The 14833-nt window shown below is 52.3% G+C and overlaps 2 protein-coding genes across 2 annotated transcripts in view; one reads left to right on the top strand and one right to left on the bottom strand.

Annotated features, from left to right (window-relative positions):
- Positions 1–124, top strand: part of LOC144611235 (histone-lysine N-methyltransferase 2A-like) — a 46606-nt gene extending 46482 nt beyond the window's left edge. Inside the window, exon 16 of the mRNA XM_078430279.1 lies at positions 88–124. Within this exon, the coding sequence (XP_078286405.1) occupies positions 88–124 (37 nt within the window). The remainder of the gene's footprint in view (positions 1–87) is intronic.
- LOC144611234 (dual specificity tyrosine-phosphorylation-regulated kinase 1A-like) overlaps positions 121–14833 on the bottom strand; it is a 39838-nt gene continuing 25125 nt past the window's right edge. The window contains exons 2-5 of the mRNA XM_078430278.1: positions 5552–5775; positions 3292–3411; positions 254–442; positions 121–138 (exon numbers count right to left, since the gene is read on the bottom strand). Of these exons, the coding sequence (XP_078286404.1) occupies positions 121–138; positions 254–442; positions 3292–3411; positions 5552–5775 (551 nt within the window). The remainder of the gene's footprint in view (positions 139–253; positions 443–3291; positions 3412–5551; positions 5776–14833) is intronic.

The raw sequence follows: 14833 nt of genomic DNA, 5'->3' as shown, positions 1-14833 counted from the left end.
TGAATGGCGGTGTTTTACCAAATTTTTCTTGCATCTAGCTTGTCCAGTCCTTTTATAGTTGTATGTGTTTCTGAGGCCCTTCTTCAGACTCATACTAGGGACCAGTTTACTGAGGGCCGACTAACCGACAAAACCCGTCTTTGGCACGCGGTAGGAAACCGGAGCGCCCGGAGGAAAAGCAGGCAGGTCGCGGGGAGAGCGTGCAAACTCCGCGCGGGACGGCACGGAACCCGGGTTCCCCGGCCGCAGTTACCTGCCCGAAGGAGCCCTTGCCGATGAGCGAGTCAATCTCGTATCTGTCCATCCACCGCTCGCCGTTCTTCACGATGTAGTCGTAGTTGTCATCGTCGTAGCCCTCGTTGTAGATCTTGCGCTCCTTCTTGTTGCTGGAGTCATCGGGAGGGACGTGCTGGGCCCGCCGCTTCTTCTTGGTGTAGTACACCTGCGGCGGGGAAGGGAGACGGGCGAGGGAAAGGGGAACAAAATGGATGCTGGCTTCAAGGCGCCGTGGACAAAATGGATGCCGGTCGCAACGGGCGGAGGACCAAATGGGAGCCGGTCGCAACGGGCAGAGGACAAAATGGATGCCGGTAACAAGAGGATTTGAGTTTAGGAGCAGGGAGGTTCTGCTGCAGTTGTGCAGGGCCTTGGTGAGACAGCACCTGGAGTATTGTGTGCAGTTTTGGTCTCCTAACCTGAGGAAAGACGTTCTTGCCTTAGAGGGAGTACAGAGAAGGTTCACCAGATTGATCCCTGGGATGGCGGGACTTTCATATGAGGAAAGACTAGATAGACTGGGCTTGTACTCGTTGGAATTTAGAAGACTGAGGGGGGATCTTATAGAAACATATAAAATTCTTAAGGGGTTGGAGAGGCTAGATGCGGGAAGATTGTTCCCGATGTTGGGGGAGTCCAGAACCAGGGGTCACAGCTTAAGGATAAGGGGGGAAGTCTTTTAGGACCGAGATGAGAAAACATTTCTTCACACAGAGAGTGGTGAGTCTGTGGAATTCTCTGCCACAGAGGGTAGTTGAGGCCAGTTCATTGGCTATATTTAAGAGGGAGTTAGATGTGGCCCTTTTTGCTAAAGGGATCAGGGGGTATGGAGAGAAGGCAGGTACAGGCTACTGAGCTGGATGATCAGCCATGATCATATTGAATGGCGGTGCGTACAGGCTCGAAGGGCCGAATGGCCTACTCCTGCACCTATTTTCTATGTTTCTATGTAACACGTGGAGGAAAAAATGGATGCCGGTCACAACGGGCGGAGGACAAAATGGATGTCGGTCGAAACGCGCGGAGGAGAAAATGGATGCCAGTCACAATGTGCGGAGGACAAAATGGATGCCGGTCACAACGCGCGGAGGACAAAATGGATGCCGGTCTCAACCCGTGGAGGACAAAATGGATGCCGGTCACAATAAGCGGAGGACTAAATGGATGCCGGTCACAACCAAATTCACTGGAGCTTAGAAGGATGAGAGGGGATCTTATAGAAACATATAAAATTATAAAAGGACTGGACAAGCTAGATGCAGGAAAAATGTTCCCAATGTTGGGGGAGTCCAGAACCAGGGGCCACACACACACAGTCTTAGAATAAAGGGGAGGCCATTTAAAACTGAGGCGAGAAAAGACTTTTTCACCCAGAGAGTTGTGAATGTGTGGAATTCTCTGCCACGGGTTGAGACCGGCATCCATTCACTGGATGGATTTAAGAGAGAGTTAGATAGAGCTCTAGGGGCAAGTGGAATCGAGGGATATGGGGAGAAGGCAGGCACAGGTTACTGATTGTGGATGATCAGCCGCGATCACAATGAATGGCGGTGCGTACATGCTCGAAGGGCCGGATGGCCTCCTCCTGCACCTATTTTCTACGTTTCTAAAGATGGAACAAGATGAACCACTCCGTTGAGAACGCCTGTACTGAAGTGTAGGACGCAAAGGAGCCATTTTAGTAGGCAAAACCCGCCGTTCGCTCTGCCTCTCGCGGTGTGATAAGTGTTTTAGGGGAACAGTATGGGGGCAGCGTAGGTTCACTAGGTTAATTCCCGGAATGGCGGGACTGTCATATGTTGAAAGACTGGAGCGACTAGGCTTGTATACACTGGAATTTAGAAGGATGTGAGGAGATCTTATCGAAACGTATAAGAATATTTAAGGGGTTTGGACACGTTAGAGGCAGGAAACATGTTCCAATGTTAAGGGAGTCCAGAACCAGGGGCCACAGTTTAAGAATAAGGGGTCGGCCATTTAGAACGGAGATGAGGAAAAAGTTTTCAGTCAGAGAGTTGTGAATCTGTGGAATTCTCTGCCTCAGAGGGCAGTGGAGGCCAAATCACTGGATGGATTTAAGAGAGAGTTACATAGAGCTCTCGGAGCTAGTGGGATCAAGGATATGGGAAGAAGGCACAGTTGAAGAATAAGGGGTCGGCCATTTAGAACGGAGATGAGGAAAAACTTTTTCACCCAGAGAGTTGTAAATCTGTGGAATTCTCTGCCTCAGAGGGCAGAGGAGGTCAATTCTCTGGATGCTTTCAAGAGAGAGAGTTAGATAGAGCTCTTAAAGATGGCAGAGTCAGGGGGTATGGGGAGAAGGCAGGAACGAGGTACTGATTGTGCATGATCAGCCATGATCACATTGAATGGCGGTGCTGGCTCGAAGGGCCAAATGACCTCCTCCTGCACCTATTTTCTATATTTTCTATGAATAAGGGGTAGGCCATTTAGAACGGAGATGAGGAAAAACGTTTTCAGTCTGTGGAATTCTCTGCCTCAGAAGGCAGTGGAGGCAAATTCTCTGGATGCCTTCAAGAGACAGAGTTAGATAGAGCTCTTAAAGATAGCGGAGCCAGGGGGTATGGGGAGAAGGCAGGAACGGGGGGTACTGATTGTGAATGATCAGCCATGATCACATTGAATGGCGGTGCTGGCTCGAAGGGCCGAATGGCCTCCTCCTGCACCTATTGTCTATTGTTTATATGGGGAGAAGGCAGGCACGGGTTACTGATTGTGGATGATCAGCCGTGATCACAATGAATGGCGGTGCGTACAGACTCGAAGGACTAAGCGGCCTCCTCCTGCACCTATTGTCTATTGTTTATATGGGGAGAAGGCAGGCACGGGTTACTGATTGTGGATGATCAGCCGTGATCACAATGAATGGCGGTGCATACAGGCTCGAAGGGCTAAGCGGCCTCCTCCTGCACCTGTTTTCCGTGTTCCCGTGTTACGGTTCCTTCGTTGCGACGGGGGTTCGGTGGGGGAATAACTGCCCAGGGCCGGGCTTACCTCATTGATGTGCTTGTAGGTCTTAATCAGATCGACCGACAGCTTCCTGAGTGGAGTCACGCCGGACTCTCGGAAGGAGAGCGGGATCCTCCGCTGCAAGATCGTCACGTCCGTCTGAGCCTGGAGGGGGGAAAAAGAGCGGAGCGGCGACAATCGTATCGCTGGAGGAAACCGCGGGCGGCGTCACGGTGGTGCAGCGGGTAGAGCCGCTGCCTCACGGCGCCAGAGACCCGGGTTCCATCCCGACTGCGGGCCCCGACTGTACGGAGTTTGCACGTTGACCTACGTGGGTTTTCTCCGGGCGCTCCGGTTCCTCCCACACGCCAAAGACTTGCGTGCGGGTTTGTAGGTTAATTGGCTTCGGTAAAGATTGTAAATTGTCCCCCAGTGTGTGTGTGTGTGTGTGTGTGTGTGTGCGCGCGCGTGTGGGATAGTGTTAGTGTGCAGGGATCGCTGGACGGCGCGGACTTGGTGGGCCGAAGGGCCTGTTTCCGCGCTGTGTCTCTAAACTAAACACAGGACTCGTGTGTGAACGGGCGATCGCTGGTCGGCGCGGATTCGGCGGGCCGAAGGGTGACAAGGACGGGAAACAAAATGGAGTAGGTGGCAAGGACGGAGATGCGTTAGAAGTGGTCTGGGCAAAACAAAATACTTTGTAACTTTGGATTAAGGCACAAAAAGCTGGAGTAACTCAGCAGGACAGGCAGCATCTGTGGAGAGAAGGAACGGGTGACGTTTCGGGTCGAGACCCTTCTTTAGTCTGCTGTTCCTTCCAATGTATACTTTGTAAAATTGTCGTTGCCCTTTATGTGGCTTCCCTTTGCATACCTTGGACATGTTACAAGAAAGTATCATTCATTCAGAGTTATCGAATTTGAGGAAGGACGTCCTTGCTATTGAGGCAGTGCAACGTAGGTTCACCAGGTTAATCCCCGGGATGGCGGGACTGTCACACGAGGAAAGATTGGAAAGACTGGGGCTTGTATTCACTGGAGTTTAGAAGGATGAGAGGGGGATCTTATAGAGGCACACAGAATTATAAAAGGACTGGACAAGCTCGATGCGGGAAATTCCCAATGTTGGGGGAGTCCAGAACCAGGGACCACACACACACAGTCTAAGAATAAAGGGGAGGCCGTTTAAAACTGAGGTGAGGTGCTGGCTCAAAGGGCCGAATGGCCTACTCCTGCACCTATTGTCTATTGTCTACTGATATGGGGAGAAGGCAGGCACGGGTTCCTGATTGTGGATGATCAGCCGTGATCACAATGAATGGCAGTGCTGGCTCGAAGGGCCGAACGGCCTCCTCCTGCACCAATGTTCTATGTTTCTCTGTCTGTATTTATTGTCACATGTACCTATTACAATGGCAATTCACCGCCAGGGGGCGCCACACGATGGCAGCCTCACCTCCAGTCTGTCTTTCCTTTTCAATCTTTTCCTGTTATTTGTGGTAAGTTTTAAAAAGTTTGTGTTAATGTTCTCTAGTTTGTTTTATGTGTTGGGGGGGGGGGGGGGGTGGGAGAGGGTCGGGGGGTACTTCTTTTCAATCTCTTACTCAAATCTCAAACTTCTTTTCGATGGCATGTTGGCCTTCATAACAAGAGGAGTTGAGTATAGGAGCAAAGAGGTCCTTCTGCAGTTGTACAGGGCCCTAGTGAGACCGCACCTGGAGTACTGTGTGCAGTTTTGGTCTCCAAATTTGAGGAAGGATATGCTTGCTATTGAGGGCTTGCAGCGTAGGTTTACTAGATTAATTCACGGAATGGCGGGACTGTCGTATGTTGAAAGACTGGAGAGACTAGGCTTGTATACACTGGAATTTAGAAGGATGAGGGGAGATCTTATCGAAACGTATAAGATTACTAAGGGGTTGGACACGTTAGAGGCAGGAAACATGTTCCCAATGTTGGGGGAGTCCAGAACCAGGGGCCACAGTTTAAGAATAAGGGGTCGGCCATTTAGAACGGAGATGAGGAAAAACTTTTTCAGTCAGAGAGTTGTAAATCTGTGGAATTCTCTGCCTCAGAAGGCAGTGGAGGCCAATTCTCTGAATGCATTCAAGAGAGAGCTAGATAGAGCTCTTAAGGATAGCGGAGTCATGGGGTATGGGGAGAAGGCAGGAACGGGGTACTGATTGAGAATGATCAGCCATGATCACAGTGAATGGCGGTGCTGGCTCCAAGGGCCGAATGGCCTCCTCCTGCACCTATTGTCTATTGTCTATTGACTTGACGTTTCTACGCCTCCTTTGACTTACCCGCTCGGTGGTGTTGGCCCTCTGGTGGTCGGAGGCCTCCAGGCCCCGGCTCCGGGCGCTGGACACGCCCCAGTGGGGCCCGTGACGCACCTGAGCGCCGGCCTCGCCCGCCGGCTGCAGGCTGGCGTGGTGGCTCGACATGCTGGCCGGCTCAGCGGGTGTGAAGCCAAACGAGGCGGGCAGGCAGTGAGAGGGGGGCGGGTTGCATCCTGAGCTGCCGCCACCTGCCGTCACACAGAGAGAGAGGGAGAGAGAGAGAGAGAAGCCGTCAGTCGCCATTTTAGATAATAACTAGACCAAGAGGAACCCGTTGGGCCCAAAGCCTCTCCTGCATTCTCCCTAGTCAAGTGCTATACAAATAAAATTGACCTGACTTGACTTGCATTGGTACAGCACCCTCCCCTTCCCCCCCCCCCCCCCCCCCCCCCCCCCCCACCCCCTCTCCCCTACCTCCCCTCTTTTTTAGTACCTGCACTGATGTACAGCACATTGGTCAACGTGGGTTGTGTTTAAATGTGCTATACAAATAAAATTGACTTGACTCTCCTCCCCCCCTCCCTCCTCCTCCAATCCCTCCCCTCAACCCCCTTATCCTCCCGCCCTCCCTTCACCCCCCTCCCTCCCTCCCTCTCTCCCTCCAATCCCTCCCCCTCAAACCCCCTTATCCTCCCTCCCTCCCTCCCTTCACCCCCTCCCTCCTCCGTCCCGAGGAGATAGATTTAAAATTTTAAATGTGAATAACTTTCAAAGTATAACAGTGATTTCAATGAAACAATAGACAATAGGTGCCAGGAGGAGGCCATTCGGCCCTTCGAGCCAGCACCACCATTCAATGTGATCATGGCTGATCATTCTCAATCAGTACCCCCGTTCCTGCCTTCTCCCCATACCCCCTGACTCCGCTATCCTTAAGAGCTCTATCTAGCTCTCTCTTGAAGGCATTCAGAGAATTGGCGTCCACTGCTTTCTGAGGCAGAGAATTCCACAGATTCACAACTTCAAAAAGTTTTTCCTCATCTCCTTTGTAAATCCCCTTATTCTTAAACTGTGTGTGGCCCCTGGTTCTGGACTCCCCCAACATTGGGAACATGTTTCGTGCCTCTAATGTGTCCAACCCCTTAATAATCTTATACGTTTCGATAAGATCCCCTCTCAACCTTCTAAATTCCATTGTGTACAAGCCTAGTCGCTCCAGTCTTTCAACATACGACAGTCCCGCCATTCCGGGAATTAACCTAGTAAACTTACGCTGCACGCCCTCAATAGCAAGAATATCCTTCCTCAAATTTGGAGACCAAAACTGCACACAGTACTCCAGGTGCGGTCTCACCAGGGCCCTGTACAACTGCAGAAGGACCTCTTTGCTCCTATACTCAACTCCTCTTGTCATGAAGGCCAATTGGCTTTCTTCACTGCCTGCTGTACCTGCATGCTTCCTTTCAGTGACTGATGGACTAGGACACCCAGATCTCGTTGTACGTCCCCTTTTCTTAACTTGACACCATTCAGATAATAATCTGCCTTCCTATTCTTACCACCAAAGTGGATAACCTCACACTTATCCACATTAAACTGCATCTGCCATGCATCCGCCCACTCACACAACCTGTCCAAGTCACCCTGCAACCTCATAGCATCTTCCTCACAGTTCACACTGCCACCCACATGTACAGCACTTTGGTCAACGTGGGTTGTGTTTAAATGTGCTACACAAATAAAATTGACTTGACTTGACTCTCCTCCCCCCCTCTTCCCCCTCCACTCCCTCCCTCCTCCTCCTCCAATCACCTCCCCTCAACCCCCCTTATCCTTCCCCCTCCCCCCTCCCTTCACCCCCCTCCCTCCCTCCCTTCACCCCCCTCCCTCCCTCCCTCCCGAGTAGATAGATTAAAACATTAAAATGTGAATAACTTTAAAAGTGCAACACCGATTTCAATGAAATAATAGACAATAGGTGCAGGAGTAGGCCTTTTGGCCTTTCGAGCAAGCACCGCCATTCAATGCGATCATGGCTGATCATTCCTAATCAGTACCCCGTTCCTGCCTTCTCCCCATACCCCCTGACTCCGCTATCCTTAAGAGCTCTATCTAGCCTCTCTCTTGAATGCATTCAGAGAATTGGCCTCCACTGCCTTCTGAGGCAGAGAATTCCACAGATTCACAACTCTCTGACTGAAAAAGTTTTTCCTCATCTCCGTTCTAAATGGCCTAGCCCTTATTCTTAAACTGTGTGTGGCCCCTGGTTCTGGACTCCCCCAACATTGGGAACATGTTTCGTGCCTCTAACGTGTCCAACCCCTTAATAATCTTATACATTTCGATAAGATCCCCTCTCATCCTTCTAAATTCCAGTGTGTACAAGCCTAGTCGCTCCAGTCTTTCAACATACGACAGTCCCGCCATTCCGGGAATTAACCTAGTAAACTTACGCTGCACGCCCTCAATAGCAAGAATATCCTTCCTCAAATTTGGAGACCAAAACTGCACACAGTACTCCAGGTGCGGTCTCACCAGGGCCCTGTACAACTGCAGAAGGACCTCTTTGCTCCTATACTCAACTCCTCTTGTTATGAAGGCCAACATGCCATTGGCTTTCTTCACTGCCTGCTGTACCTGCATGCTTCCTTTCAGTGACTGATGCACTAGGACACCCAGATCTCGTTGTACGTCCCCTGTTCCTAACTTGACACCATTCAGATAATAATCTGCCTTCCTGTTCTTGCCACCAAAGTGGATAACCTCACACTTATCCACATTAAACTGCATCTGCCATGCATCCGCCCACTCACACAACCTGTCCAAGTCACCCTGCAACTTCATAGCATCTTCCTCACAGTTCACACTGCCACCCACGTGCACACCACTTTGGTCAACGTGGGTAGTGTTTAAATGTGGTATAGCTGGCAGCTCGTTCCATACACCCATCACCCTCTGTGTGGAAAAGTTACCCCTCAGATTACTATTACATTTTTCCCCATTCACCTTGAACTTATGTCCTCTGGTCCTCGATTCCCCTACTCTGGGCAAGAGACTCTGTGCGTCTACCCGATCTAAATGTGTTCAAATGTTGACTCTCCTCCCCCCCCTCTCCTCCCTCCCTCCTCCTCCACCCTTCCCCCTCCCCTCAACCCCCTTTATCCTCCCTCCCTACCTCCCCCTCTCCCTTCACCTCCCTCCCTCCCTCCTCCGTCCCGAGGAGATAGATTTAAACTTTAAAATGTGAATAACTTTCAAAGTATAACACGGATTTCAATGAAACAATAGATAATAAACAATAGGTGAAGGAGGAGGCCATTCGGCCCTTTGAGCCAGCACCGCCATTCAATGTGATCATGGCTGATCATTCTCAATCAGTACCCCGTTCCTGCCTTCTCCCCCGTACCCCCTGACTCCGCTATCCTTAAGAGCTCTATCTAGCTCTCTCTTGAATGCATTCAGAGAACTGGCATCCACTGCCTTCTGAGGCAGAGAATTCCACAGATTCACAACTCTCTGACTGAAAAAGTTTTTCCTCATCTCCGTTCTAAATGGCCGACCCCTTATTCTTAAACTGTGGCCCCTGGTTCTGGACTCCCTTAACATTGGGAACATGTTTCCTGCCTCTAACTGTGTTTAGTTTAGAGATACAGCGCGGAAACGGGCCCTTCGGCCCAACGAGTCAGCACCGACATGCGATCCCCGCACACTAAAACACTATCCTACACACAAACTAGGGACTATTTTACATGTACACCAAGCTAATTAACCTACAAACCCGCACGCACGTCTTTGGAGTGTGGGAGGAAACCGGAGCGCCCGGAGAAAACCCACGCAGGTCACGGGGTGAAGGTACAAACTCCGCACAGACAGACAGCGCCCGCGGTCGGGATGGAGCCCGGATCTCTGGCGCCATGAGGCGGCAACAGGGGAATCCTTCATTGTTGCCTCCAACTTAAGTGGCAAGTTCATAAGCCACAGGAGGGCACAGCGGGTAGAGCTGCTGCCTCACGGCGCCAGAGACCCGGGTGCGATCGTGACTACAGGCGCTGTCTGTACGATGTTTGCACGTTCTCCCCGTGACCTGCGTGGGTTTTCTCCGGGTGCTCCGGTTTCCTCCCGCACTCCAAAGGCGTACATCTTTGTAGGTTATTTGGTTAGGATAGTCGATCTTTGGTTGGCGCGGACTCGATGGGACAAAGGTGCTGTTTCCTTCACCCCATATCATATCATATCATATATATACAGCCGGAAACAGGCCTTTTTCGGCCCTCCAAGTCCGTGCCGCCCAGCGATCCCCGTACATTAACACTATCCTACACCCACTAGGGACAATTTTTACATTTACCCAGCCAATTAACCTACATACCTGTACGTCTTTGGAGTGTGGGAGGAAACCGAAGATCTCGGAGAAAACCGATCACCTTAAAACCCATCACCTTAAACCCGTGTCCTCTGGTTCTCGATTCCAATACTCTGGGCAAGAGACTCTGTGCGTCTACCCGATCTATTCCCCTCGCGATGTTGTACACCTCTATAAGATCGCCCCTCATCCTCCTGCGCTCCAAGGAACAGAGCCCCAGCCTGCCCCAACCTTTCCCTGTAGCTCAGGCCCCTCGAGTCCTGGCAACATCGAAATATTCTCTAGCAACATTCAAAATGGAGTTAAGAGCCATAGAGTGATACAGTGTGGAAACAGGCCCTTTGGCCCAACTTACCCACACCGGCCAACAAGCCCCATCTACACTAGTCCCACCTGCCCACACCGGCCAACATGCCCCATCTACACTAGTCCCACCTGCCCACACCAGCCAACATGCCCCATCTACACTAGTCCCACCTGCCCACACCGGCCAACATGCCCCATCTACACTAGTCCCACCTGCCCACACCGGCCAACATGCCCCATCTGCACTAGTCCCACCTGCCCGCACCGGCCAACATGCCCCATCTGCACTAGTCCCACCTGCCGGCACTGGCCAACATGCCCCATCTACACTAGTCCCACCTGCCCACACCGGCCAACATGCCCCATCTACACTAGTCCCACCTGCCCACACCGGCCAACATGCCCCATCTACACTAGTCCCACCTGCCCACAGCAGCCAAAATGCCCCATCTACACTAGTCCCACCTGCCCACGTTTAGTCCATAACCTTCCTATCCATGTACCTGTCCAACTGTTTCTTAAACGTTGTGATAGTCCCAGCCTCAACTACCTCCTCCGGTAGCTCGTTCCATACACCCACCAACCTCTGTGTGGAAAAGTTACCCCTCAGATTCCTATTCAATCTTTTCCCCTTCACCTTGAATCTATGTCCTCTGGTCCTCGATTCCCCTACTCTGGGCAAGAGACTCTGTGCGTCTACCCGATCTATTCCCCTCGTGATTTTGTACACCTCTATAAGATCGCCCCTCATCCTCCTGCGCTCCAAGGAACAGTCCCAGCCTGCCCCAACCTCTCCCTGTAGCTCAGGCCCCTCGAGTCCTGGCAACATCGTAAAATATTTAATAGTCACTTTCAAAATGGAGTTGCAAAACCTGTGTGAAGTCGTTAAAATAAAGCCCCCGATGGGCGTCTCAGGTTCAAACCACCAGGGGGCGACGCCAGATGGAAGCCTCACCAACAATCTGTCTTCCTTTTTGAACTTTTGTCGAAGGGCCGAATGGCCTACTCCTGCACCTATTTTCTATGTTGACCTAAGCATTATGACCACTGACTGGCGAAGTAAATAACATTGATTATCTTGTTACAATGGCACCTGTCAAGGGGTGGGATATATTGGGCAGCAAGTGAACAGTCAGTTCTTGAAGTTGATGTGTTGGATGCAGGAGAAATGGGGCAGGAGTAAAGACCCGAGCGACTTTGACAAGGAGCCAAATTGTTATGGCCAGACGACTGGGTCAGAGCATTTCTGAAACGGCAAGGCTTGTGGGGTGCTCCCGGTCAGCAGCGGTGAGTACCGACCGACCGACAGTGGTCCGAAGAGGACAAACCCCACAAACCGGCGACAGGCCGGGAGTTGGGCGCCCAGGGCTCGTCGATGCGCGAGGGCAACGAAGGCTATCCCGTCTGGTCCGAGCCGACAGAAGGTCGACTGTGGCACAAGTCAGGGGAAATTGTAATGGTGGTCACGGGAGGAATGTGTCACGATACACAGTGCATCACACCCTGCTGCGTATGGGGTTGCACACGGAGGACCAACAGCATCTTAGGCAGGCGGCCATAATGTTTTGGCTGATCGGTGTAGACACAAAATGTTGGAGCAACTCAGCGGGACAACTCAGCACCTCTGGAGAGAAGGAATGGGTGACCTTTTTCGGGCTGGGACCCTTTATGGAGCGTTTTTTTTGCTGGGGGTGGTGGTAGAGTCAGTTACGATACATCATGCACTGAAAGTAAGCGTGCAGGTACAGCAGGCAGTGAAGAAAGGCAATGGCAAGTTGGCCTTCATGATGAAAGGAATTGAGTACAGGAGCAAAGAGGTCCTCCTGCAGTTGTACAGGGCCCTGGTGGGACAGCACCGGGAGTATTGTGTGTGCAGTTTTGGTCTCCAAATTTGAGGAAGGACGTCCTTGCTATTGAGGGCGTGCAGCGTAGGTTCACCAGGTTAATCCCCGGGATGGCGGGACTGTCATATGTTGAAAGACTGGAGCGACTGGGCTTGTATTCACTGGAATTTAGATGGATGAGAGAGGGGATCTTATTGAAACATATAAGATTATTAAGGGATTGGACACGCTAAAGGCAGGAAACATGTTCCCGATGTTGGGGGAGTCCAGAACCAGGGGCCACACACACAGTTTAAGAATAAGGGGTCGGCCATTTCGAACGGAGATGAGGAAAAACTTTGTCACTCAGAGGGTTGTGAATCTGTGGAATTCTCTGCCTCAGAAGGCAGTGGAGGCCAATTCTCTGAATGCTTTCAAGAGAGAGCTGGATAGAGCTCTTAAGGATAGCGGAGTCAGGGGGTATGGGGAGAAGGCAGGAACGGGGTACTGATTGAGAATGATCAGCCATGATCACATTGAATGGCGGTGCTGGCTTGAAGGGCCGAATGACCTCCTCCTGCACCTGTTGTGTATTGTCATCCCCTGTTCTGTTCAGTTCAGATTAGTTTATTGCAGGAGGATGAGGGGCGATCTTATAGAGGTGTACAAAATCACAAAAGGAATAGATCGGGTAGACGCACAGAGTCTCTTGCCCAGAGTACGGGAATCGAGGACCAGAGGACACGGGTTCAAGGTGAGAGAAGGGGGAAAAGATTTAATTGGAATCTGAGGGGTAACCTTTCCACACAGAGGGTGGTGGGTGCATCTAGAGTATTGTGTTCAGTTCTGGGCACCGCATTACAGGAAAGACGTCGCCAAGCTGGAAAGGACGCAGAGAAGATTTACGAGGCTGTTGCCAGGACTGGAGGGGCCTGAGCTACAGGGAGAGGTTGGGGCAGGCTGGTACTCGATTCCTTGGAGCGCAGGAGGATGAGGGGCGATCTTATAGAGGTGTACAAAATTACGAGTGGTATAGATCGGGGAGACGCACAGAGTCTCTTGCCCAGAGTAGGGGAATCGAGGACCAGAGGACATGGGTTTAAGGTGAAGAGGAAAAGATTTAATAGGAATCTGAGGGGTAACTTTTCCACACAGAGGGTGGTGGGTGTATGGAACGAGCTGCCGGAGGAGGTTGTTGAGGCTGGGACTATCCCAACGTTTAAGAGACAGTTGGACAGGTACGTGGATAGGACGGTTTTGGACGGATATGGGCCAAACGCGGGCAGGTGGGACTAGTGTAGATGGGGCATGTTGGCCGGTGTGGGCAAGGTGGGACTAGTGTAGATGGGGCATGTTGGCCGGTGTGGGCAGGTGGGACTAGGGTAGATGGGGCATGTTGGCCGGTGTGGGCAGGAGGGACTAGTGTAGATGGGGCATGTGGGCCGGTGTGGGCAAGTTGAGCTGAAGGGCCTGTTTCCACACTGTATCACTCTGTGACTCCATTGTCCCGTGTACCGAGGTACAGTGAAAAGCTTTGTCGCTGCGTGCTATCCAGTCAGCGGAAAGACTGCACACGATTACAATCGAGCCGTCCACAGTGTACAGATACAGGATAAAGGGGAATAACGTTCAGCGCGAGGTAAAGCCCGATTAAAGACAGTCCGAAGGTCTCCAATGAGGCAGACGGGAGGCCGGGACCGCTCTCTAGTTGGGGAGAGGACGGTTCAGTTGCCTGATAACAGCCGGGAAGAAACTGCCCCTGAATCTGGAGGTGTGCGGCTCCACACTTCTGTACCTCTTGCCCCGATGGGAGAGGGGAGGAGAGGGGGTGACCGGGGGCGAGACTGGTCCTTGGTTCTGCTGCTGGTCTTGCCGAGGCAGCGGGAGGTGTAGACGGGGGCGGTGGAAGGGGAGCGGCGGTTTGTTTGTGCGTGCGTGAGTGACGGTCTGGGCTGCTGGCCTTGCCGAGGCAGCGTGAGGTGTAGACGGGGGCGGTGGAAGGGGAGCGGCGGTTTGTTTGTTTGTTTGTGCATGCGTGACGGTCTGGGCTGCTGGCCTTGCCGAGGCAGCGTGAGGTGTAGACGGGGGTGGTGGAAGGGAGGGGAGCGGCGGTTTGTTTGTTTGTGCGTGCGTGACGGTCTGGGCTGCGTCCACAACTCTCTGCGATTCCTCGCGGGTCTCGGACGGAGCTGTTCCCAAGCCGTGCGGCGATGCGTCCCGCTGAAATGCTTTCCACGGCGCGTCTGTAGAATGACGTGCCGTGAGACAGGGGTCTGTGACCCGACCCTCCAAAGCTGTCCGGTAGCTGTCAGCCGCACACCTTTGGCCAAGTCGGCACGGTGGCGCAGCGGGTAGAGCTGCTGCCTCACGGCGCCAGAGACCCGGGTTCCATCCCGACCGCGGGCGCTGTCTGTACGGAGTTTGCATGTTCTCCCCGTGACCTGCGTGGGTTTTCTCCGGGCGCTCCGGTTTCCTCCCACACTCCAAAGACGTGCGTGCGGGTTTGTAGGTTAATTGGCTTCAGTTAAGATTGTAAATTGTCCCCTAGTGTGTGTGGGATAGTGTTAGTGTGTGGGGATCGCTGGTCGGCGCGGATTCGGTGGGCCTGTTTTCGCGCTGTATCTCTAAACTAAACACAGAACTAGTGTGTGAACGGGCGATCGCTGGTCGGCATGGACTCGGTGGGCCGAAGGGCCTGTTTCCTCACTGTAACTCTTAAAGTTTCGTTTAGTTCAGAGATACAGCGCGGAAACAGGCCCAAAACTGCACACATAATACTCCAGGTGCGGTCTCACCAGGGCCCTGTACAACTGC

The sequence above is a fragment of the Rhinoraja longicauda genome, chromosome 39 (genome assembly GCF_053455715.1).
Source record: "Rhinoraja longicauda isolate Sanriku21f chromosome 39, sRhiLon1.1, whole genome shotgun sequence".
Lineage (NCBI taxonomy): Eukaryota > Metazoa > Chordata > Chondrichthyes > Rajiformes > Arhynchobatidae > Rhinoraja > Rhinoraja longicauda.
Note: the sequence above shows the minus strand (reverse complement) of the source record. Positions and strands in the feature narration are given on the sequence as shown.